The sequence below is a fragment of the Hoplias malabaricus genome, chromosome 3 (genome assembly GCF_029633855.1).
Source record: "Hoplias malabaricus isolate fHopMal1 chromosome 3, fHopMal1.hap1, whole genome shotgun sequence".
Lineage (NCBI taxonomy): Eukaryota > Metazoa > Chordata > Actinopteri > Characiformes > Erythrinidae > Hoplias > Hoplias malabaricus.
Genome location: NC_089802.1, coordinates 34746202 through 34773620, shown reverse-complemented (window position 1 = coordinate 34773620; position 27419 = coordinate 34746202). Strand labels below are relative to the sequence as shown.

General features: G+C 37.9%; 1 protein-coding gene across 1 annotated transcript in view; it reads right to left on the bottom strand.

The window, feature by feature from the left end:
* Window positions 1–491: 491 nt before the first annotated feature.
* The window catches only part of ipmkb (inositol polyphosphate multikinase b), a 28204-nt gene continuing 1276 nt past the window's right edge, over window positions 492–27419 (bottom strand). The window contains exons 2-6 of the mRNA XM_066663868.1: window positions 21741–21826; window positions 18471–18567; window positions 16572–16744; window positions 10393–10474; window positions 492–9240 (exon numbers count right to left, since the gene is read on the bottom strand). Of these exons, the coding sequence (XP_066519965.1) occupies window positions 8705–9240; window positions 10393–10474; window positions 16572–16744; window positions 18471–18567; window positions 21741–21826 (974 nt within the window). The 3' untranslated portion in view covers window positions 492–8704. The remainder of the gene's footprint in view (window positions 9241–10392; window positions 10475–16571; window positions 16745–18470; window positions 18568–21740; window positions 21827–27419) is intronic.

Sequence of the window (27419 nt, the reverse complement as noted above, 5' to 3'; positions counted from 1 at the left end):
TGTAACTCAAGTTTATATTTGTATTAGCACTTCCAGTCTGCGTTTATTTTCATGCAGTTTACCATCTCCTGAATTTGGAGACATTTCCACTTTAAGTAATCCGAAATGGCAAAAATACGTAAATATTACCCAACCTTAGGACAGAAATAGACCAATATCCTCATCTCTTTTTCATGCTTGTCAATGTTTGGAGTTCTCTCTGTTGTCTAATTAAGTCCAGATGCATTTTCTTTGCTGTGAGAAAGCCTAGCATTCCGGACCTTTGTTATTTTAGCCATCTACAGACACTGGGGCTTCATTAACACTTTAGCCCTGCTTCCAGCACACAAACAGACTGGAGAACCGGTGAGGAGAGTTCCTCAGAATATTCTAAATCGTGAACGTCCATTTTAAGGTTCCTAGCCAAATACCAAACCCACCCCTCCACCATATGAATATTATGATTTAAAAATGAACTTAAGAAAATGTACAAGAGAATCTGGTAAGTTTTTATGAACAGTAGATTTTATTAATAATCATAAATTTGCCAAATATACACCCAATATTGTGTTATTATATGTTGCTATACATTTATTTTACAAAAGCTGTAATTAGATCAGTTGATTAGGACAGGGTTAGAAGACAGTGCCTTCCACTCAGAAGACTGTACACTGATCACTCCAGTAACGACCAAAAATGGAGTGGTTCTTCCACAGTCTAAACTCAGTCTGGATGATCCAGGTTCCACCCACAAATGTGTTTTATCATAGCAACTGTTCATAGTGCTTGGACAAATAGTCACTGGCTCTTGTTAGGAAATCTCAAGTGAAACGTAGAAATTTGGACTAGATCTGGATTGGTGTAACATTTGACTAAACACAGCTATTTCACAGTATTCAATTAAAGGTGTACAAAAATACAACACTATCGCTTTTGAATTATGAGCTAAATATTTGTCTGATTCTGAACTCTTTTGTGTGAATCTCTGTTGATACTGATGCCAAAATCATCGTGTATCCATCGTTATAATTTTTTAGCCTGAGTGAGATTTCTACGGTTTGTAAATTCCTACCTAGCAGCAGTTGCTACATAAGAATGCATTAGTGGGCGGCGTTTAAATCACCTATGCATACAGATTCTCCAGTGCTGCCACGTCATGGCTTCAAGGGTCAAAGTTAATCCGTTACAGTAATTGGGGAACAATACAAAGGACTGCATATTCCAGGAATCAGAAATCAGAGGATCATGTTTCATCATATTTACCCTCAAAAATCCCTCATCACAGAAAACAAATGAGATCAAAACCACTTGCTCCAGTGAGGATCCATCTGGAAAACTATTTGTGTGAGATGCCCTTAACCTTTCCAATGATCCTGTTCCTTGGGCAAATATCCAGTCTAGCGAATCATTAAAGTGCCTTGAGCACCATCTCAATGTTCAGGCAGGTGCAATTAGAAACACATCCTATCACAAATCCAAAATAAAAGTCTAGAAGAATGCATTAGTTCACAGCAGAAGGGTTGATGTATTTTTCTTACATCGTACAGTATTTCCACTTTCCTCAGTGCACAAATTTAAAATAACAATAATAATAATTAAGATTGTGATGGCATGACAAACCTACATTTACATCCAGTTCAAATATACATGGAATGCAAGAGAAATGCTTTAGTTATTAGAGCAATCAGCCATTTTCTCCAATTTTTATCTTTGTTAGGAACAAGCTAGAAAACACTGACAACTAGTGTCTGTACTAAATCTAAATTAAAATTAGTGTCTTCATAGAGTCCAGAGCTGGAAAACGTAAATATTGAGAGTAAAAACACTCTCCAAGATTTTCATACCAGCTTCCTGGCTTTCCTAATCATTTAAAACCAGCCTCTGAGGTGAAACAAAAGCTGAAATTAAATAATTATATATATATCCCTCACAGATATGGCATCTCTGCCACTCTGAGCATAAAGTGGTTAATTCAGGAACTACAGAGCAGTTAGATTCTTAATCTCATGAGAATTGCACTTAACAGACATTTTCATAAATGTTTGCTATCCTAATTGTGGTTAAAAATGACTGATTGCTCCTTTAAAAAGACCATACTACAGAAGGAACACCACTGTAGATAGCCACAATTCAGGTCAACCTCTTTATGCAAGACTATCTTCCATAAGTCTATGCTTTGAAGTGAACATGTTCCTGAGCGTCTGGGAATCACATATATAGGTAGTTTTGACTTTGCCCAAAGCCATGCAATTCCCTTTCTTTCCTTCTTTCTTCTTTGGGGACAAACATAGAGCTTCAAATAGCTGAAATGTATGGGAATGTTTCAAAAAACAAATTTGTACAGTTTCACAGCCAGCGGCAGTCTTAAAGCATCAGGAGACATACTACACACATGCACTGCGACAAAAAAACTTAAGAAATAATTCTGATTCATTGAATAAACTGAGATTAAAAGGTGATAACTAGGGCTGTCACAATCAGTTGTTAGTAATAGTTACTGAGCCAGATAATTATTTAATATATTAAATGCAAAAAAAATAAAAAATAAAAATTCACTGAACAATAACAGTCCAGACAAAACATGTTCTAACTTGTAATAAACCAGCAAGAGAAAATAATTTTAAGAAGCTAAATTTGAGAAGAGTCAGTGTTAATTGTAAAATAATGACAGCCCCAGGAATAACTAAACAGCAATGAGATGAGTTCCACTGATTAAGTATGTCAACAGTGTACAGTGACAATTCTAAGAAGATTAGACATAGGAGGACACAGGATATATAAAAAAAAGGATTTACAAACATTACTAGAAGAAAAAGAATGATTAGGAACAGCTACTGAGGGCTTTAAAAACTCCAGCAGCACTGCTGTGTCTGATCCACTCATACTAGCACAACACACACTAACACCACATCAGTGTCACTGCTGGACTGAGAATGGTTCACCAACCAAATCATACCTGCTCTGTGGTGGTCCTCTGGTGGGGAGCAGGGTGAAATGGGGATAAGAATGTATGCAGAGAAACAGGTGGACTACAGTCTAATTGTATACTACAGTGTGCTCATGTGTGGGCAGTAGAGCTGATAAAATGGACACTGAGTGTAGAGACAAGGTAGGTGTTCCTAATCTTTTTTTTCTTCTAGTAATTTTCTACACTTTCTGAAAATTAAATAAACCAAACCTTTGATTTTTTTCACAGTAATGAACACAGATAAATAATGAGATAAAACTTGCAATGCCCTAAATTTAAAAGAAGAAAAAAAAAAGAAAACAAAAAAGATGTAAAAGAAAAAATTCTTGCCAATATAATTCCAATTCAAATATATAGGCTGCTAATAAACAATATGCAAGTACAAAAAATAGACAACAGTTACAGATGAGCCAACAATTAATATTTGCCATTAATGAACACATATATGCATCCAATGACAGAGAAACAAAGCAACATAAACAACAGTTGTAAAATCTTGTTTTTGAGATACGAAGTTAGATAGTTTGAGTGCTTATTTTCTTAATGAGCTTATGGCTCTTTTTTGTTTGTTTATTATTAAGCTCTTAATAGTGGCTTCAGGCTACTACTGCTCTCATAATAATGCTTAATAATTTCCAATTAATTTTCACTTAAGGAGAGACAAAGACACAACATTAAAAAAAAATAATAATAATAATGTGTAGGAACTAAAGCGTGCACCGGACACTCAGCTGCAGTACATTCTGACAGGTTTTGCAATCAATCAATCATGGCAAGAGAGACACATCATCAATAGAGTTAACGGTTTTTAACACTCAGTATATTTCAACTCCCATATTCCCTCATCATTGTCAGCACGCCTGTATATTGCATCTTAAGCACAAAGCATAATTAGTATTTACACAGAGGAGGAATTTCAGTAGGGTTTTGTTCATTCAACATAAACTACGAGTTTAAAAATCACCAAACACCACTGACAATCAGGGTTAATTTTGGCAGCGAATGTCAAAGAAATATCGACCAAAATATGATATATTCTTATCAAACAAAGTCATGTAAAACAACGCTACACCTATGAGAAAAATAAAGAACAACAAGCCTTTCCACAGTTTCATATTCAACACCATGAATGTAGTCAAGTGACACTTTTCATTTAGCTTGGCTCTGCTTTTTTGCTTTTCTATTAGAAAAATGTGGAACCTGGAACTGAAATCGGATTTTTTCCTACTTGCTCGCGTGCGGTTCCAAGCCAGTAGAGAAGTAACTAAAAGTGACGTGTAAACCTTTCAAAGTGCTGATTGGTCAGAGAGACTTGTCAATCACAATGAAATGCAGACATCCAGCACAAACTAACCTTCTGTAGAATCTCTAATTTACAGCAGCGATCACATCTGTTTGCATCCGACTCACAACTGCAAGTCATGGTATTTTGAAGAGGTTCCTTAGATTTGCGACGTCACCAGCTATGTTTTCGCGGAGCAGCTGTGCTAATGGAAAAGCGACCAGAGCTGGAAACCACACCGAGTCGTGCCGAGCAGAGTCAAGCAGGTAACCGTGAAATGAAAAAGCACCAATAGTAGACAAAATATTACAGCAATGGCCATGTTCATGAATGAGAATGTAGACAAAGCCCTTTTATAAACGTCTCTGATGTGGAAGACAAACTTATTTCTATATTGAATATACTGATTTTATATTTCTACATCAGTCTGTGTTCATAAACGTAACACTCACTTCAATGCCACATCTATAAAATACTGACAAATGTGTGCAATTTTGAGTTCTTGAGCTGAATTTGTTAGGTATCTTTTCATGAGATTATAAAACTACATAAAGTTTGTAGACCTTAGCGTGCCAAATCCTCTCATAGAACAAAAAAAGATTTAATAAATACCTAGAATAAAACATGAAATTAATCCTCTGATTTTTCTTTTTCTTCCACTACTGCTGCTGTAATATATTCTCTACTATACTGACTTTAGTCAAATATGGACGTGTGAAAAGAGCCCATTACCTTGAGTCACAACTCTGGAAATACAAGCCTATTAGATGTAGTCACACACTGAAGCAAAAACGGAATGAGTGTTAAGACGATGTCTAAGGTGTCATAGATACATTTCTCCGTTTGCCAGGATAAATACAGGAGTATGGAACCAGTTTACCTGAGTAAAATACAGAAACTGTATGTGGCTTTTAAAAATATGTATATCAGACAAAGGTTATGATAGATCAGGTAGTGCAGAAAAGAGGGTTTGGAAGAGAAGTTGTTAAAATAGCTACATCTTCTCCTCCATTTAAGAACCTCAGTGCATTCTTCTAGGGCAGTGGTTTTCAAAGCTTGCACAATTTCAAGTATTCTTTCCACAAAACACTCCACATTCGGCTCAGGCCTTCTCTAAAAGTACATGTAAGGCTTCCTTGAAGGATGGTGCAAACTTGAATGTGTAGTGAGAGGGTGCATAAGATTTTTAACACTTCTTTAATTATAACTGACAACACTTCAGCAGAAGTTGCAAAAATAACCGTTGTTGCTAAAGCAACAAGGCTTGTGGCTAAAGTAATAAACTAAATTAATTTCTGTGATCTGCTGACACCTTTATAAACCACTAAACAGAATTAGCTATTGTTGAAAGTAACAATGTAAAACTTCATGTGAGGGATGCAGGAAGTGGGGGCTGAAGCACCCATTGCTTTTCAGGGTTCTTAGAAATTCATCTGCTAAAAAAAATAACAATAATGGTAATAAAATTCAAAATAATGTTTTGGGCAAATATGAAGGTGTTTATGGCTGGCTGTTAAAAATAAAATACAATAATTCAAGAATAAAGTCACTAGACATACAACAACTGTTTTTTCCAGAAAAAGGAAAACGTATAAAGTGTTTTCTGATTACAATCGTGAATATCACCTTTAAAAACACGACTTCTGATTCACAGGGAATAATGGGCCTCTGTTTTTACTGTAGAAATCTGGAGTGTGGTAGTTTAGAAACTATAACTATACATTAATCTCAATATATTATGATGTTATTCTTGAAGTCTTGTATTTTATCAGATTCTATCAGATTTTATCAGAAAAAATGTGTTCTTCAAGAGCCTAAGTCAAACAGTTCGGAGGAGCTTAGCTCTTGTTTCCACTCTACTTGTCAGGTTGTTATGGATTCCGTGGCTCCATTAAAAACCAGGAAACCTAAAGCAAAATCTGAGCCCTGGCTAAATGAATCGGGCCGCTCGAAGGGATTGTCGTAGAGCTGAGAGGAAGTGGAAGAAGGACAAACTGCAAGTGTCTTTTCAATCGCTAAGGGAATGTTGGCGACTCTATCAGAAAACTGTGAAAGATGCAAAAAGGAAACATTTTTCTGACATTATTTTGGCAAACGTTCACAAGCCTCATGTTTTGTTTCAGACTATTAACAGGGTTCTTAATGTCTCGCAGACCACCTGTATGGAAAGCTCTCCTGCTGTCTGTGAATAGTTTTTACGTTTTTTTTTTATTGATAACGTCACTGTTATTAGGGCACAAATTACTGCTCCCATAAATTTTCCCTCAGTCTCTGCTTCTTGTTCTGCCGTCTTTGATTCGTTTGAGCCTGTGTCTCTGTCTTGCATTATAAAGATTGTGGATCAGTTAAAGCCCTCAGGCTCTCCAAATGATGCTGTCCCTCCTCGACATTTTAAAGAGGTTTTTTCCATCATAGGACTTTCAGTTCTCAAAATCATAAACAGTAGTCTGCTTACAGGTAAAGTCCCACAAAATCTAAAACATGCAATAGTGCAACCTCTGATCAAAAACCCTGGTCTAGATACTACAATACTTGCAAATTTTAGGCCCATTTCTAAATTGCCTTTTAAGTCAAAAATCCTCAAAAAAATTGTTTACAGTCAACTAATGCTTTTTCTGGAGGAGTAAAGTATTCTTGAGGTTTTTCAATCAGGATTTAAATCTTTGCATAGCACTGAATCAGCTCTCTTAAGTTTTTAATGATATCTTTTTATCTCTTGACTCTGGGGATTGTGTTGTGCTCTTACTTCTTGATTTGACTGCTGCTTTTGATACAGTGGACCATGAAATTCTGTTTTCCCGCTTGGAACACTGGGTGGGTATTGGGGGCATAGCCCTGAAATGGTTCAGGTCATACCTGACTGATAGAACATTTCAGATCAGAATTGATTACTCTGAGTCATCCTCTGCTCCGTTTCTGTGTGGGGTACCACAGGGCTTAATTCTGGGACCATTCCTATTTTCCCTTTACCTACTCCCTCTGGGCTCCATACTTAGAAAACATGGCATTGCTTTTCACTGCTATGAAGATGATAGCCAAATCTATGTGCCACTAAAGAAAAAAGATAAGTATTCAGTTGGACCTCTGTTAAAGTGCCTTGAGGACATAAAAGCTTGGCTGGTGGGTAACCTTTTTAAGCTAAATGAAAATAAGACAGAAGTGATGGTCTTTGGTGGCACCATTAGGACCCTACCTGTAGATCTGGGTTCTTTGACTCAGTACACCAAGCCCGTTATCACAAATCTGGGAGTGAAAATTAACTTCTTTCATCTGAGGCAGCTGGCCAAAGTAAAGCCAGTTTTCTCGAGACAACAACTTGAGATCATAATCCATGCCTTTGTTACCACTTGGCTGGATTACTGTAACTGACTGTACATGGGGGTCAGTGGGTCCTCTCTTGCCCGGTTATAGTCTGTACAAAATGCAGTAGCATTGCTCTTAACAGACACACGTAAGCATGAGCACATATCCCCCATTTTAGCTTCACTTCACTGGCTGCCCATATACTTTAGGGTCCATTTTAAAATTTTAATACTTACTTTTAAATCCCTAAATGGTCTTGCCCCATCTTATCTTTTGGAGCCGTTACATCCCTACAAGCCTACCTGCTCACTCAGATCAGCTGATCAGCTGCTCCTGAAGGTGCCTAAAACCAACTATAAGAGTAGGGGGGACCGTGCTTTTGCTGTAGCGGCCCCTAAATTATGGAATAGCCCCTGTACATTAGACAGACACCCACACTGTCTATTTTTAAAGCACTTCTTAAAACTTATTTCTTCTCCTTAGCTTTCGTCACCTAGTCTTTTGATTGCATTTGTTTTTACCCTGTAATGTATTGCTGTATTGTTTTGTATTTTATTTTTGTACAGCACTTTGGTCTTTTGTGAAAGTGTTAAAGTGCTATATAAATAAAATTGGATTGGATTTATTTAAAAAGTGGCTCTAAATGTCTTTCTATAAATGTTTGTTGGTTCAAAATTAATTTTGTTTAGTTGTTTTTACATTTTCAAATTCTAAATCATCTAGTCATTGATCAAGTACAAAATGTTTTATTTAAGGCTTAAAGGATTAAAAAAGTCAGCACCCCCTACGTAAAACGCCTTCCCACATCCCTGCTTCATGTGAAGCTTGAAGGATATTAACACGTTCAAAAGGGACCATTCAGATTTACACAGTCATCTAAAACAATTGTACGTAATTATAAGTCATTCCCAAAGCAAAAATGGGCCACATTCTTACTCTATCCCAAATGATGAGAGTTAGGATGAAGTAAGAAAATGTGGAACCACTGATGAACCTTGAGAACTGACTTGAAAACCTCTGCCCTGGAACACAGAGAATACATGATACTGTGCAAGGCACTAGGCTTAAGTGACCACAGTTGAAAACCACTGCTCTAGGATGAGATGAGTGTCTCTATGGATGAAAGTGTTTTTAATAATAATAAAAAAAACAAAATAAAAAAAAAAACACCTTTAGTCATCTAGGACCTCATGGAGCACCTTCAGCAGGCTCCTCAGGCCATAGATGTAGCCGTGGTCCTGGGTCTCACTGGGGAAAACGTGGGCAAAGTCTATCATCCTCACCTCCACGTCCGCTGCTGGCCGGTCATCTTCTCCTGGCTTGTCCTGACCTCTGGCATCCAGCTGAATTGAGCTGCGATTCCCATTGGGCTGCCACTTGTTGTTGTCTTGCTTAGCCTGGTGGTGGCTCCTGTTGCAGCCTTTCTTGTGCAGGGAGTACATGGTAGAGAGTGTCTGATCGATGTTGTTGTTGTACTCAAGCACTCCCTCTGTCTTCTGGAGGGTCCGGGGAGTGGTCTTCTCCTCCAAACCCAGCTTATGGGAGCTGGGGGAGGGAACACCATCGTACACAAAGAGCAACGAGCTTGCGTAAAAGTTTAACTGCATCTGGTCCTCAAACCATCTGAGGATCTTCTGGACCTTGGCAATGCTGGCAGTGATGGCGTCTTTTCGAAGGACATTTCCATTGAAGAAGAACTTGGATAATCCTGTATGGAACAGAAAAAAACAACAAAAAAAACGTATCACTGTTTGAGTTTCCAACAAAGATTAGAAAGTAGCAGCAAAGGAAAGACCAGTTCTGCCAGATGGCCATGATTTAGAAAACTCTTTATCCTTAGAGTCAGCCGAAGTGAATGCAATTATTTTAGGCCAATGAAGCAGTGCTGCTCTAAAGCATCAGCAGAGCACCACAGAGTGTGAATTTGAAAGACAACTCCAAAAAATCATTATGACTGCCATGTCCTAGCAACATTAATGAATTACTAAGGCATACTTGGAACGCAGAAGTGTATGGAGTTTGAAAGTCTGCTTAATATTTTATAAAAAGGAAGTTGCGTCACAGTCACACACCTACAGGGACCTGGTGTCCAGTGTGTAGTCACTGCCTAGGAGGAGTTTGGTGTGTTATATAGGTCCTATATACAGAACCCACACTAAACCCTGGACCAAAGGTCCCTGTAGGTGTGTGGCTGCGACGCTACTTGTTTTTTATGATTGTATTCAACAATAATTCTACAGTAAATTTATGTTTTAAATGTTCCAGAACGGACAGCACAGTGGCGCTGCAGGTAGTGTCACAGTCAAACAATTGCAGGGACCTGGAGGTTGTGGGTTCAAGTCCCGCTCTGGGTGAGTGTCAGTGAGGTGTGTTCTCCCCATTTTTTTTGGGGGGGGGGGGGGGGGATTACCTATCATTTATGAAATAATAAAAAGTGCATTGATTTAGGAATCGTTGGCTAGTGTCGGAATCCAATTTTTGTCATGTACGTGTCTCCTGAAGACAACTGAAACTTAGTTAAAAATTTTTTTTAATATGGCAGTTTAATCAAGGCATCTGTTCAATGCAAATTTATTTTATGATTCAGATATCTGTAATTTGTTCTTCTCCATCTATATCTTTTGGCTGAGTTGACAGCTTTTTAAATATGAGGTATTCTGGCTTTTTAATTTATTGTGATTACTACACATCTCAGTTATGTATTTTATCACACAGGACACAGCTAAAACTTACATTTTCCATTAACCTGTAGCCAAATTTGTTTCAGATTTTACTGAAAACCATGATTCCCAAATTTTGTACAGTAGTGTAGACTGCAGGGTCCGTTTTACATTTGTTTACATCTTCATTTTTTTCTTACCGTCTTTGATGGTTTCCTTCACTAGGCCTCTTCCATAGTGCTGATCATAGGAGTCAAAGCTGTCTGTGCCCACATTGTACACCTAGGAGGTAACAGACAATAAATGACAGCAGACTGTGTTTTTCATCCTTCTTCTCCCTCTGGTGGATGCAAAAGCCAAAATCCTATTTACAGCAGATGAAATTAATGTAAGGAGAGTGAGGAGAGACAACTGAATTGTAGTTCAAGAATTAGGACCAAGAGAGGCAATTTTATATTGATGTTGTGTAAAATCTCTGTCTAGGGGGCATAAATTCCAGTCTCTATCGCCCAGATCAGCCACGTAATTATCAGTAATGGCTCGCTCGTTTTGCGCTGTGATTACGGAGATGAGTCTTTACAGCTGAATTGTCCCTTTTTCCATGCTGTGTGCCAGAGATCTAGACCTCTGGGAAAACATGGAAATGTACTCGTACACACTGCTGTCTCACCCCATCCAAATTTCCACACAATGCAATAAAAAAAAACATCTGGTTCCCAATCCACATTTCGCCAATAGAATGCTTTTTCTCTTCAGAAGTGGTGTGATATCTGTGATGTTGCCAGGACACAACCAATCTGTCATGGTTAGAGAATGACAGAGGGTAATCTGCCATTTGCCAAGCCCTTGTAGCAAGTGTAAATAAAAATATTACCACCACAACACGTCAGACAGGATTTATCATCACTGTTATTCCCTTCACCTGTCAGTGATTGCAAACTTGTGGCCGATCAGGGAGTACTCAGAAAGGTTCTGCAAAATTGTGAGGGCTGTTGTGTAAACTTCATGATGGGCTGGAGATACGGGTTCAAGGCGGAGCCCTGAGTAATGAAGGAAGACCCTGGGGAGGTGAGTAATGCTGACGAGTTAATGAGAGAAGTCTCTCAGGCTTCACTGACTGATAAGCTCATCCTGTCTGACTGATAACACAGGCATCCAGGGTCCTTCTCCGTCTCTCACACACAGTCCCGAATAACATTCAGCACGTTTCTACAGCTGAATCTCACACTGCATGATAATGAGATCCACCAAACGCACTGTTCTAGCCATGTTTATAGATGTACACACAAAACAGTCTAATCCCCATCGTTCATCGTCTTATCTGTTCGTGTATATTTCCTAAAACAAAAAGACCAGAAAGAGCTCTTATTAGGGATGAATATATTAATTAATTTGAATAAAAAGGTGTATAGAATAGTATCATTTTGATTTAATTCAGAAAATAAATGTCCATTTAAAAAAAATAAGGACAAAAAGAAGAAGAACATACATATTAGCAAACACAAAACTAAACACTGGAAGTAAGTGTATGGATCAAAGCCTAAATTTGTTACTGGGATTGCTCATGAGCAACAAGAAAATGCAACCAACTTCTAAGACTGAACACTGGAGGTACAGAAATCTTAAGGCAAGTCTAAATATAAATACAAAAAAAAGTAGAAAAAAGTTTATATTCATTAAGAATTTGTGCGGATTTATTTTTTTTTTTTGCTTCTTCCCTGTTCATTTTATTTATTTTTTTGTACAGGGAAGAAACAAAAAAAAATAAACAATCTGCACAAATACTTAATGAATATAAACTTTTTTCTACTTTTTATTATATTTATATTTAGACTTGCCTTAAAATTTCTGTACCTCCAGTGTTCAGTCTTAGAAGTTGGTTGCATTTTCTTGTTGCTCATGAGCAATCCCTGTAAGAAATTTAGGCTTTGATCCATACACTTACTTCTAGTGCGTAGTGTGCAGTTCATTTTCTGACAACTACACTACAGGAGTAAGAATGTAACATATGTAGCCTAAATGCAAAGAGGTCGAAATTGGTTTGAGTATACACCATTAATAATAAATTAACTACTGTTCTAGGCCAAGTCTAGGTAGGTACAGTTGGGGCCATACAATTCAGTACAATAACATGATGAGATGAATATTAATACTTGTTTCTGTTTTAGATTGGAGTTCACAAGATCCACCCAAAGCTGGATGGAAGCTATAGTCAAACTAAACAAAACCACTAAGGGGTTTGTGACGGACTGTCACATTAAGAGGGAACATGTTTTTGCCAAGAGTCTTATTCCACAGAACAGATCTGTCCGGTAAGGCCAAGCTTTTGTTTGCGGAGAATGATGATTATCTAAGAGAAAGTGTACAGTGCTCTTCAGTCGTGTTGGGACATTTTAAAGTGTACTGAATAATGTTTGATTTTTACTGTTATTTCTCTGTTTAATGAGGAAAAACTATACTTGCAAAGTGCTGTCATTAACATTAAACAGGTCTTTGATGACTATGAAGCTGAGTGATATTTGCCTGACGTATTATCAAAGTGCCTTTCTTGTTATGAAAGGCTTTTTTGTTTTGGCTGAATAATTATCGTACTTTTATTTTTAACATTATAAATATTTTTGCTGCAACGTGGTTTTAAACTGCCAAAAAAAGAGATTAAATATGTCGGCTTTGTCTTAATTACAGAGAGGTTTTATGCGTTTTCTTTCAGTTTTGCATCTTTTTAAAGAATGTCTTAATGGCTCCTCGTATCTTAACATGCTAAACACTTACCAACCAAATTAGAAAACTTTTTACAAAAAACTTTTTGTTTTATTTTTTTAAAAGGGGGATATAATGAAAAAACAAATGCATTTATTTGGGGGACTGCCCAAGTGAGTAAATATGGTGGGGGATAAATCAATTAAAAAAAAATCTCCAATCATAGCACTTGGCCTTGTGACAATACAAAGATAGTAATAATAATAATATGTTATAGTTATATAGCACCTTTCTAATACCCAATGTTGATTTACATAGAAGAGGGGAAAAAAAACAGAAGAAATGCAGAAATGCTAAGAGAATAGGTAGGTTTTTAGCTGGGATTTAAAGGCATGAAAATGAAGACTTTGGGGTAAATAATTCCAGAGATTGGGTGCCATCACACTGTTTGATCTACCACCAGCGGTAAATAATCTGAATTTGGGTACTGACAAACATTGCTCTCAGAGGACCTCAATGATCTTGTAGGACAGAAGGGGTGCAAAAGTTCAGAAAGGTAGGCTGGCGCCAGACCGTGCAGAGCTTTAAACTAACTTTAAGCAGGAGTACTTTAAACTGAATACGGAGTGAGACGGGTAGCCACTGGAGCTGATAATGAACAGGGGTTCAGAGCTGATTTATTTGAATCAAAATGATTTTTTTTATTTGAATAAGTCTAGCAGCAGAGTTCTGAACACACTGAAGAGAGCGTAGGGTCTTAGAAGGAAGGCCGATGAAGAGAGAATTACAGTAGTATTGATGTAGTAGTAAGATGAGGTTATATGGAGAAAAACAAATACAGCAAGTGCCAAAAAGTTAGAGAGAATCGAGAAAAATGGCTACCAAGCTCTCGTGCTGAATTGAGCTTTGGTTTCTTCTCGTTTAAAAGAACAGGTGCTGAGGCATCTGAACAGGGCTGTTCAGATAGAGTGAGATTGGTGCTGTGTGGTTAGACCCTTGTGGTACATTAAAGACTCCAGGGGACTGTGTTAACTTCTGGAAAATGAAAATAATATGTTTCCTTTTGTAGACAGGTGGTGTACAGGTGTCTTTATACCCTGTCCATTTTAACCACATTTTTACTCTCTTGTTGGAAACAAATTACACAGTGCTACAAGCTACTCCATCATTAGACTAAATGGCAGCACAGCTGGAGAGCAAACCATGGGGGCGATTAGATAAACAGTGTTGTGCAAAAATAGACCTGTTACATGCATTAGCTGGAAGGCAATTAAATGATAAAGTGCTGCTGAAACTGCCTTTGCCTGTGTGTTTCCCAATCCCAGTCCAGCACTGCGTATTGTTTTACCTGCATACCTGCCAGCATATGTCTGACTTATGGGGTAGTTAAAAAGCCCCCAATAATTTTAGAGGGATAACTTGTATATCTTAAACAAACAATAGGTAAGATTAGGTATTTTCTTCTTAGGCTTTCCTTACAGTTGCTGAGTGTATTTAATTTTTACAGAACGGTACTGAAATCAAGGGGCAGGGGGAGGGTGGGGGATATGCTTTCCTACTCTCCTCCAAAAGTTACCTAGAGCAGTTTCTGCAGTGCTGAACTCAGAGTAGCAATGTTAGAGGCTTGTTTCTTCCTATTACAGGTCAGTGAGCCATGAGAATAATTTTGAAGCTGTAAATATGAGGTAGAAATATCACAGTGTGATATGAAATTTCCTTTAATTGAACAGTTTTGTCACTGCAACAAATGTACCAAATTTTAGTGTCTTAAATTTGTTCACCAATTTTACACTGGAGCTATGATGCTAATACAGCTCATAACTACCAGTCAGCACCTTACAAACAGCATGCCTTAGTTATTCCTTCCACATTTACATGAAACTCTGCTCATATATTAAGATGTTTCAGAACAGATTCTGACACTACTAAAAATGGGACATAATATGCAAAACTCACTTTTTTGTATTTCCACTTCGGTCTCTACTGCTCCTATAAACACTTCAAGTGTGAAAGGGGAAAAACAAACATTCATCTGTTTTCTGTGGGTTAGTTATGAGCCTTTTGGATGGCTCTCTTATTGTGATGTCACAATAAAGAAATTTGCATAGAACCACCCTGGCGCCATCTCTCACCTGCGTAAATATGGCCAGCAACAGTCTATTTGCATAAAAGTCCCAGAGCACTTAAACGGCTTATTCTGAAAGGGACTGAAACTAGCAAGAACAGAGAAAGAACTTGTAGGCTAGCTATGCCTTGTAGGTCCTAATGAAGCAAACACATGCCAGATGCCAAACCATGCCCAACAGCAACAATTTCATTTTCTTACAGAGGATGAAATGTGAAACTCTCCTTCATTCTGTCATCACTCTTTCTTCGGAGGGACAACAGAGAGCACCCTGACCAGCTGTTACACTGCAGCAGGACCCTGACAACATCATTGGGGCTTTTCTACACATTGTGAACACCTCCTGCGCCAAGCGCTGCATCTGCAAGTCTTCCATCAGCATTGTGGAAAAACCCTCCCAACCCTCTCATGGATTTTCACTCTCCTGCCATCTGGCAAAAGGTACTGAAGCATCCATTTTTTGCACCAGACTCTGCAACTGCTCCCTTCCTAAGGACAGTACACATTAGTGAACAAACTGCTACCCACTCAAAATCAAAATGGACTAAATTAAATGCTTTCCAACATCCATAATGCAGAGTATACTGATCACAGCCTGCCTATCAATCACTGCAAAACTGTGCTTTATGTATTTTTTAAAATTATTTAAAGCAGCACTAGGTTGTATTTTTACCTTAAAATTACAGCTTCAAATCATTGTGATGCTTCACAGACTTAGTAATAGTGAAATAAGAACCAATGTGTGTTTTTGGGCCATGGGAAGAAACCAGAGCACCCAGAGGAAACCCACGCCAACACTGGGAGAACGCACCAAACTCCTCACAGACAGTCACCTTGTGAACTGGATAAGTGGCTTCAGACAATGAATGAATGAATGGATATATTTCATATATCTAGTTTTAACCATTATGTATAAATAATTTGTAGCTCTTATCTATTACATTTTACTTTAAATTCTCCATGAATCATCTCCATGTTTCACGTATATTGTTTTATTGTAGTTATTAATTTTATTACTCAATCACATTTTGCATTTGTTTTCTCTGGTTTGTTGCTTACAATGTTACCCCATATTGTGAAGCACTTGGAAGTATTGTGCATTCCATGGATGAACAGTACTATTTAAATAAAGTTAAAAATAATAATATTAGTAATAATAATTCTTATATTCATACTCTTAACACATTCACAAAATTTTTATCCTGCCTTGTTGTCTTGTATCATAATTCTTTGTGTATTCTGGACTTGTATTGTTGTATATCTGTATTTTCTGCTGTCTTGTGTTTTGCCCTGCTGTTGAGTGTTGAGCCCGATAAAAAAGAACACTTCTTTCCAATTCATACAAGTTATATTAAGGAATGACAAATGGCTTGTTTTGGCAGACACTTTCCATAAGTGATGAGTGTAAACTGCAATTTCATTGCTTTCGTTTAAACATATCCATGAGCAGGATTTATAAGCATGGCTACTGTGAGACAAGAAAGAAAAAGTGCACCCTGTTAACCCCCAACCTGTTTCAGCAGCTGGGACAAACATGGTATGATTTGTACTTACCCTCATCCCGAGCACCAGGAAGCCTATCTCCTCCATCAGCGGATACTTTCGGATCTGCTGCTCGCGCTTCTCCTGGGAGGCAAACGGGTCATAGCTCCGCTGGCCAATCTTCACGTCCATGATGCAGGGCTTCCTGAACCTACGTGTCACGTCCTCTAGCTTCAGGTAAAGGTCTGTTAGCCAGGACAAACACCACCATCAATAAAAGCTTTTACAACAGTTCCTAGTTTCTTAAGTGTGCCTTTTTAAGAGTTATGTTCTGGTGCCCTTTAAATATCTGATAATTTAAAGGCAATGTTTACGACTGTGGGGAAACTGTGTTCTCTGGTTTGTTTCTGGCTCTTTTAAGGTGGAACAGTAAGTTTGAGGGGGAAAAATGACGTTATTTGTTGTTTAACTTGTCTGTAAGATTTTATTCACAGTTTGGATTACCACAGATATTCACACTTCAGTCTGTGTTTACTTTCATGTAGTTAGCACTCTCTCAAATTTGGAGTCAGTTCCATCCACAGCAAAAATAAGTCTATATTATCCATTATGGAGCACGAATAGAGTAATGTCCACATCTAGTTTCATGCTTTTCAACCTTTTGAGGTCTCTTTATTGTGTAAAAACCTCCAAAATGCTATTTTCCTGCCATGAGCTGAGAGAGAAAGCCTAGCATACTGGACCATACAGTGTTTTTTTTTTTTACCCAGACACTGGGGTTTTGTAAACAAATTAGACATGTTTTAAGCATGAAAACCGACTGGAGAGTTAGCAAGGGGTGAGGAAACATTTTTACTGAGTTTTTTTTTTTTATTTATTGCGAATGTCAATGTGGGAGGGTAAATTTAATAAAGAACTTAAACCGCACCATTTTGTGTTCGTCAGGCTTAAGCTCAAGTTGAGGCTATGTGTGAAGATCATGAAAGCTTGCTGAAACATTGTTTATAAAATAAATTACAACATATTTCCTTAGGTAAGTTTAGTTTCACTGTATTTGATCTCATGTCAGAAAATCTATCAAAGCACTGATCAGCACTAATTTATATAGCATGTGAACTAGCTTGCCAAATAATTAATCCAATTGGCATGTTAGGAAGGCCATACGTTCTCTCTTTCCCCAAACAAGTCCTCTTTTTGGAAACTGTTGGTGATATGCTATTTGCTGTTTGCAGTATTTACTCCTGTCCCAGCCCTTGCCCAAAGCCGTAAATATTTCCTTGAAGTGTGTACTCTGATTATGTGGAAGGATGAGTAAAAGGGGCACAAGAGTTGAAGTGTTTAAGAAGTCAGAGGGTTGAGAGCAGAATTGGGACGCATTTCGTCTCACAGCCCATCAGCTGTGTCCATCACTACGGCTTAAAAGCAATTCACTGCAGTGTGCAGCCAGACTGGTCTTACATTACAGTGTTTTACAAGAGTCTCAAACAGAAATGTGTTGGAAGATGTTCCGACAGACCACATTAAAGTTCAGGGGAATACTGCAAATGTAACTGTCCTGAAATATAATTTTAAGGCATTAGGTAAAAACGGCAGGTTCGCACATAATCTGTGTTCTCTTTTTGCCTTCCCTTGTTCCTTTTTTAACAAGATTTTCTCTATAAAAAAAAAATTATATGTGTGTGTGTGTGTAATATATATATATATATATAACATTTGACAAGATTAAAGTGTATACAGTGATTAAAATATATATATATATATATATATATATTTTTTAATCACTGTATACACTTTAATCTTGTCAAATGTTGCAGTTTTGCACAGTGAGGGCTGTCAACAAGGTTTAAAGCAAGCTGTTGCACATGGTCTTTGTTGTTTTTTACACACTATATGGAGTTAAGTTTTAGAGATCTGACGATTTGTGATTAAACTGGGCCACGCTCATAAGTACAGCAATGGAGTGTGCAGTACCTGTGGAGCTGTCAGAAGAAGACCAGGTGCCGTAGTATTTGGGGAGATACTGCTGCAGGGCAAGGAGGCAGGGATCATGGCCGTCTTCTGCAAAAACCTGGAACGCATGAACCAAGACATCAGGACAGACCACAGTTCCAGAAATATATTCAGATCTTTTGTAACTAATATGGGGATTTACATAGTTATTTAAATATACGAATCCACAACTGTCTAATTATTGGTCTGTTGTGGAAAGATTACAAGCTCAACCCGCAGCAAAGTTATGATCCTCTCTGCATGGGCAAGATGGTCCATTCAGCGTCTAGTACCTACATAACAGGCTGGTCAGTTAGTGTTCTCCTCCAAAGGTGTTGAGCTTTCTAATTAATAGGAATTTAATGCATACAATAAAAAAAAAAGGGAACGGTCGAGGTACAACATTATTAGTCACTAAAGGTACAACAGTGATGTTAAAGTCCAGTTTTGGTTCCTAAAGTTACATTTCTGTCTCTTCTCCAAAAAGAGAGGTGAATGTTTGAAAGAATTCTTTACAGATCTGTGTAAAATAAAAGAATTAAGTCCTGGAATTCAAATTAGGTGTATGAAATCAACACGATTTTAAAATTTACAATTAAATACAATTGAACAAAGTACAATTCTGTTCACTAATTGAAAGGTACGAATATGTACAGTTTTTCAGACAGTGTAGCATATACTGAGACCCAACTAGAAGTTATAACTGGACATGAGAAATTGTGAAAATGTAATGTTATTTTAAATGATATCTAATGAAAAAGGATGATGGTGAAATAATGCTGATTTTTCTTTAGACAGTGGATTTCACAAGAAACATGCAGGAGGAGGACAACATTTCAACACAGGTATCTGGAGAGGGGGGAAAAAAAAAACTACACTTATGGAAAAACTGGAAAACGCAAGTAAGCCTTGGGCCTCATTAGAGTAGCTCAGACAAAACAATTGGATGAATCTGTTAGCTTACAGTTGTAACACAGTGCTGGACATGGAGAGCTGGCCAATGAAAAATAAATTACAGAAGACCAGAGGTTATGAATGAAATGCATGAAACAGTATCTGATTTTGTCTTGCTAAGTATGAGCCGAAAGTGTGTATTGGTGCAAAAGGTGGAAAAAGCAGTCCTGACAAGTAATGTGGGCTTCAAAGGTAACCAAAAATAACACTAAGTTTCCAAACAGGTGGAGAAGGTTGAACCTGTAGTGAATTTGTGCCAGAAGTCAAATACAAGCAAATCTAAGCAAACTATGATAAAGTCATTAGGATTCTGTCTTTAGTGACATTTGATAATGTAATAGGACACAATTATGAAAAGAAATTGGCCAAAAAATGGATCCTTGATGCACACCTTGAGTAAAAGAAGCAACAGATGATGTGTTTCTGACTGTTAAACAAGGGCCAAAATATGTCACTAATATCACTGGCAATTTCATGGCAGACCATATCAGATGCTAAGACCAAGAAGAATAAGAGTGTTCAGAGTGCCATAGTCAGTGGGTACATTTTCATTGACAGTACTTAAACTAGGTGGCCTTGCAAATGAGAGGAAGTAGCACTTTCCACAAAACAGCAGCTCTTTCCTTTACATTCTGTAGATCACCTTCAAGTGTATTTCCAATCTGTAAAGTCACTGAACTAATGAAGCAAATGAATATGAAATCTTACATGGTTTATCAATGTGAAGAATCTCTTGAACCTGGCTTCTGACAAGATTCCGGTTCCAGGAGATGCTTCACACTGAAAAACCTTGTTGTTCACACAATCACTTATAACGCTTTTTAACTGTATGATACCTAGTCTACACGACTCGTTTTTTTGGTACCTGAAAAGTTTTCCACCACACTAGCTCACCCTGAAATGTAGCTGGTGACATAAAAAAACACTGTCTCTAAAGGGAACTGTGAGCTTTGGAAACCATAATGATGGTGGCAGTAATGTTAAATGTTCTTTTTCTCCTCATGTAATTGTATTTTGGGACTGAGTACAGCTTAGCCATGCGTGATTTCAGACAGATCTGTGTCGTTTATTCGTTCCTTGCTGCTTGGTGCTATTCAGTGCTTTATATTAAAGATACTATGAGTTCTACCCTGTGTATGAAAAGGCTCCCTACTCACTATTCCCTTTATTACTCACTATAAACAGCACTATAAATGGGAACTGAATTCATGAGGGTAGTGCATAATTTCAGACCCTACCTCATACGGTATCCACCACTCACTAGTGTACATGGGTTGTACGCTACATTTTGTGGTGAACTGTGGGATTGTTTGAGTGCTCTGAAAATTGTCCACTACGTTTTAGGATACTATTACAAGATGGTGGAACCCCAAAATATTACACTACATATTGAATAGGGCACAGTTTCTTACACAGGGCTAGTTTACAATTATTACATATTTATTGTTGGGATAATTAAATACAAAAATTATAAATATTCAGATAAATATTTATCATTTGAAACTACTCAAATAGCCTATCCAAGCTCTCATTCAGCAAATTAAACCTACACTCAGCTGACTACTTCCGCCTCCCAATGATGTGGGTGGTTTCCGCCCACAGCCAACACCATTACTTATATAACTCAGCCCTGGGGGTCTACAGCATAATCAACTACTAATCCAATGTGCTTACCCCTTTAAAGCATGCTGAACATCCTCATATTAAAATCACACTAACGGCATCCTTCATGAAAAGAATTATGAGAAAACACCCAGCATGGGAAGCAAATCCGAGTTGAACGTCATACCCCACTGAGGCAGACATTTATCTGAAAGCAGAGACAAACTCTCTCTGCTTTCCAGCTGGACGCTGTTCTGAGCTTGCCTGCTGAGCGGCTGTAGCAGGGTAAATGAGTCCTCCGCTCTAGCCGCTAGCTAAACCGAAAGGCCCCTGCTGCTTTGGAGGCAGAGGGAACCCGGCATGCACTTCTTCCAGAGACTGAGTGAGTCAGTGAGGAACTGCACGCTTCAGGAATGATCGCTCACTTCTTTATTAATACTAATGAGCTCCAGTAGCAGCTCTAAAAAGAGCTTATCTCCAGTGACTTCACTCTTAACCAATATGACTTCTCATGCAAGCAGACAGCCTGCCAAGAACACCAATGAGTAATTTAAGAGGAAGAGAAAGTTTAAAATTAAGATACTTCCATTAATGGCTTGTAGCTTGTGTATAAATATTAAGTACCACCGCAATTAATCGTGACAATCTGGCATCGGAAAAGATGCCACTAAACTGTACTGCGGTGTGGGTACTCACCATGCTATAGAACTGCATCTCTCTGGGTCCTCTTGGAGGGGGCTGGAGCTGCTTCAGGACTGTGCCATCAGGATGCTGCAATATACCTATGGGTGAACAAAGTCATAATAATAATAATAAAGTTATAAGCACCTTTCAGCATACCCAAGGACAATTTACAGTGCAACAATTACAACTACAGTTATTATGCAATTAAATATTAAAATGCACTGCTAAGTGCATTTAGCCAAGGAATCCTATCCATGGGATGCAGCTGCCACATTGGGTACTAATTATTCATAAACCCACAACTCAATAAAAACTACAATATTTAAATTGTTATACTGTTCCTTTCAACATTTAGTCCTCATTTAGATGTTAAATTTAAATACAGAGATAAAAAGAGCATTTTTGTCTGTCGGTCAGTAAAGAGGAGCTTGACATTAATTTAGACACTACTTCCACAGTTAAACTTTACATGTAATACTGATTTAAAATGATTTCCAACATATAATGCACTACGTGAGTGCTGAAACCGTTTATTTACGACCCTCACTGCGACTTATGTAGGGGGAGGCATCCGGGATTTGACCTTGTGTGATCATCTCACATTTTCAGAAAAGGATAATTACTTATTAACATTTAAGCCAAATCTGGGAAATAATTTAAGCAAACAGCTGCGATAAAACATCCTCCAAAAATCTGTTCTACCCTCAGAGTACAAGGACAGTGGGATCAGATTATTTGCACTGTAAACAGGAAAAAGAATATGGCTTCTGCTTGTAGTCTCATACATGCTAAAATAAACACAAGTGAAATAAAAGGTTTACTGAAGCCTTTATGTGATCTGTTTATGAATAACTCACTCAAGATGCTGTCAAAAGAGCAGAGAAATGCATTAGAGTTCAACGTGCAAGGGTTTTCCATTAGATCCAATGATGAAAACGCTAATATGGCTAACAGAGGATAAGAGACTTTTTCTTCTAATAATGCAGCACTGTGGGATCCTTAACCTACTGATGCAAAGAGATGGCAGTTTTCTGTATTTTTAAATGCTGGGAGACCTGTGCCTATATATAAACAGAAATTATAATTTCATTTCAGTCTTTGATTTACAGAGAGCCTTTATATATGCATCAATGAACATATAAACCATAAATTAGTACATATAGTACATATATCTCATAGATTCTAAACTTATATTTATACCACAGAAATTGGCTATACGCAATTTCAAAAAAGGCACAATTTATTCAAACATCAAGGTGTACTCATTCTGTGTAGCACTGTGTAGCAAACGTACATATAATCCCATAAGGCCACTAAGCCCAATGTCAAAATTCGACTAGACGGTTATAAAATAGCCCAGTACATGAGCTGATCAAGCTCAGTCCAATATCTTTGGAATGGAGTGGCATTTGTTATCCATAACTCTTAATCTAACATCAGTGTCTGACCTCACTAACACACTTGTGGCGGATCATAATACGATCTTAACAACAATGTCTTGTCTAAAGCTTTCTCAGAAAATTAGGCCTTTTTTTTCCTTTGAGGAGTGTCTACAAATTTCTGGTCAAATATTGCAGGATAATGTTTCTCAGAAAGCTGTAAGTGAAGGGACACCCTCGTCAATTTCTCAACATTACAGGGGAGGAAAAACACAGTCATTGTGTTTATGTCAGAACGAGGGCTGTACACTCTGAGATCTGGGCTGGATGAGATTGGAGATTATGGTCATGAACTCTGACTGAGGTGAGGATTTAGCCTAGGCTCACCCTAAGAGGTAGCAAATGAAAAGCTTTGGCAAGCAAATCAAATTTTTAAGCACTAGGAGTGAACAGTGTTTGTTAGGCACTTCACACTGGGACCATAATCTCCTTTAAGCTCCAATCAGAACTTAGAGTAACTGGCACCCTAAATTCCTCCCAACCACATCAGCACTGACAACATTATTAAAACACTGTGACGAGCAACATGTACAACACACAGGTCAACTTTTTCACCAAAATGGCTGCAGTTAAAATCTACCAACAACTTAACAAAGAACAACTTGCGTAGAAAAAAAAAGTAGCTCAAACCTCTACTACTATACGGTCTAAACAAGTTAAAAAAATAATTTAATATTAGTTCTGAGTAATGGATAGAAATAAAAATGCAGTGGAACTTAAAACATCCAGCATTTATCAGCACATATTTTTCTCTCGCTGTATCATTTTGGATCCTTTTAGTAAATGTATTTAAATTATTGATTTAAATTATTGATTTAAATCAATATTTAATTACAAAAAAATATTCATATATTAACAGTTTACAACATGTAATTAGTTACTATGCACTATTGCGTATAGGGTGCACGGTTGAAAATATAATTATAATGTTCCTCCACATACATAAATATATATCCTGTAGCAGGACGGGAAGAACCTGTTTGATTAATAGCTGCAATATAAATAAGCGGCTGATTAATATGTCGGTGTAGCACTGATGGATGTTAACAAGTGCTGTATGTTGTTAAGAGACTGAAAGCACCTGTGAAACATGGATACATAATTGTGTATCTACAAGAGAAGACCAACACTGAGTTTCAGATTCTATAAAAAGGGCACAATAAAGGTTTTATGAGGGCTCTGGTAATTTGTTTTAATATATAATTTAAGCCAAGACCATAAACGAACCAAGACAAGAGCTGATAATTAATTTGTAAACCAAGCCGGCCAGATGTATGATATCATCTTGTGTTTTGAATATTGATCCCCAGCTTCTTGACTCCCAGCTGGCAGGCAAATCTCTGACCTGGATGACTGAAAACAATGGAATATGCTCCAAGGGAAATGTGTTTAAAAATCAGTCATGGCACGGAGACCCAAGTTGCTTTGTCAAAGGAAGATGAGACAAGAACTTGTGTTGACTTATGGTGCAATTTTGTGGTATGAAGATTACACCACGGTCACATTGCCTTGACTTCCTTTGACAAGACGATACAATAATCTGGAACACTATAAATAATTACTGTTACAAATATATAGTGGCACAAATGTACTTCACAAATCACTGCTATACAGAGGAAAACATATATATCCATTTGTGTGTATTATTAGTTTACTACATCATTTAAACAGCACTGTGTGAAAATATGATGACTGGACCAATAGAAATACTGCAAAATTACTTGGAATCAAATCTTTTTATATTGACTTCCACTGAAAGTTATATTATCAAGTTCTACTACGTCTTTTTCCTTCTCCTATAAAGTCACCATTTTGGAGTTATATGTTTTTCTTTGGACAGCGATGATACATTTCTCCTTCACACCCACAAATGACTGATGAGACTGGGTTTTAGCTTTACTAGAACTGCTCATTGTTCACCCGGCTCTCTCTCTACTTCCTTAACACTGAATACACATTAATGGAACAGCCTGGGAAGGTCAGTATGGATTTTGCAGTTTAGGGAGTGATTGTGCAGGTGTATAACTGTGGGTAAATGTAGAGAGTTTTGTTGCTGTACTGTGTAAAGTGCACATGGAACTGCTGGCACTGAGCATACATTAACTGTACCACTGAGGCTAGGTATGACTTTAGTTACCATGGAGACCAATGTGGATTTGTGTTTATTGATATAGTGCAGGTGTGTAGTGCGAAAAATCCACATGGAACTGCTGGCACTGAGCATGCATTAACTGTGATAGGCTAATGAACTTCCTTAGATACCAGGGAGGAAGATGTATATTTAGTAAGTCGTGTTTTAAATAATGACTTAACAATCCTAGCATCTTAAAATAAAGATTTGTGACACATAAAAATGACATACATTCTGATAATAATAAGAAAGATTATCAGAATTATGACTTAAGGCATGACAACAGTCTTCTTACATCCTAATAATGCCAGTTTTCTAATGATAATGACATACGATTTCATAATAGCAGAAAGGATCATTCAACTTAAGTTTATTCATAGAATGTTTGTTACACGGCTGTTGTCACAAAGCAGCTTTACAGACTCCTAGGTCCTAACCACAAGTGAGCATCACTGAGGTGAGGATGAGTGTAAAAACTCCCTCTAAACATGAGAAAGAAACCTTGAGAGGAATTAAGACTCATTAGGGGCACTCCTTCACCTCTGGTCAACACTGAAGGAAAGCTACAAACAGCAGTAAATATGACAAAAAAATTTTTAAATGGGGGTTAGACATAGGGCACTGCCCATTAACCGTAAATATACATCGCCCCCCCTGGTAAATAAGGATGTTCATTAGCGTATCATCATTAATGCATGCTCAGAGCCACAGTTCCATGTATATTTTGCACACTGCATCAACAACCGTACACACTACACACCTGCACTATATCAATAAACACAAATCCACATTGGTCTCCGTGGTAACTAAGGTCATATCTACACTCAGTGGTATGGTTAATGTATGCTCAGTGCCAGCATTTCCATGTGCACTTTACACAGTACAGCAACATAATTCTCTATATTCACCCACTGTGATACACCTGCACAATCACTCCCTAAACTTCAAAACCCATACTGACCTCCCCAGGCTGTTCCATTAATGTGTATTCTGGGCTAAGGGAGTAGAGAGAGCGCCGGGTCAACAATGAGCAGTTCTAGTTAGAGTAAAGTCAAAGCCCAGTCTCATCAGTCACTTGTGGGTGTGAAGGTGATAAACTCTAACTCATGTAGGTGGTAAACAGGATGCCCAAATCTTGAAGCTGGTTATAGAAGCTGGTGGGGAGTGATATAATCTAATTATTAAGTGATCGCAAGTTATCTCTGTAATTATAGGAAACTACACTGAATGATCACTGGGTTAGGAACAACTACCATGTACCTACACTCATTGTCCATTTTATGACCTCCACTTACCATATTGAAGCACTTTTAAGTTCTACAGTTGCACATTGAAGTTTCTGTTGCTCTGCATACTTTGTTAGCCCCTTTTCACCCTGCTACTAAACAGTCAAGACCCCCACAGGACCACCACAGAGCAGGTATGATTTTGTTGGTGGATCATTCTCAGTGCTGCAGTTTTACTGATGTGACTGTGGGGCATTATTGTGTGCTGTGCTGGTACAGGTGGATCAGACACAGCACAGCTACTAGAATTTCTTAAATTCCTCAGCAGGGTAGCAAAGCATGTAGAGCAACAGAGGGACTAAAGTGAGTAATTGTAGAACTACAAAGTGCTCATATATGGTCAGTGGAACTGATAAAATGGACAATGAACTTACATACAAGGTAGGTGTTCCTAATCCAGTTGTTCAATGTAGTGTGTGGTGTCCTGGTATGAGTGGATCAGACACAGCAGTGCTGCTGGAGTTTTTAAACACTGTCCACTCCATTATAGTAATACATTAGCGCTTTTATAGCGCTTTTCAAGAACCCCAAAGACAATACATAGGACAAGAACAAAGACAAACAACAACACAGCAATTCAGAGGGCACAGATAGAAATGGTAAGAGTATGAAGAAGCCAGGCAGTGAGCAGGGTAAAAACAGGCTCCCAAAACTGACAGTCACTGTCAGTACTAGCATTTTCAGCAGACCAGTAGCTGTAGATAGGCCTCTCTGGCTGACATCAGCAGCAGAGTCAGCAGGCTACTAGTCACTGGCAATGAGGACTTGCTCCCTCGGCCGGCACGAGCACCACCAGCAAAATGAGACAGTAGGCCACCAGCCACCCGCAAAGAGA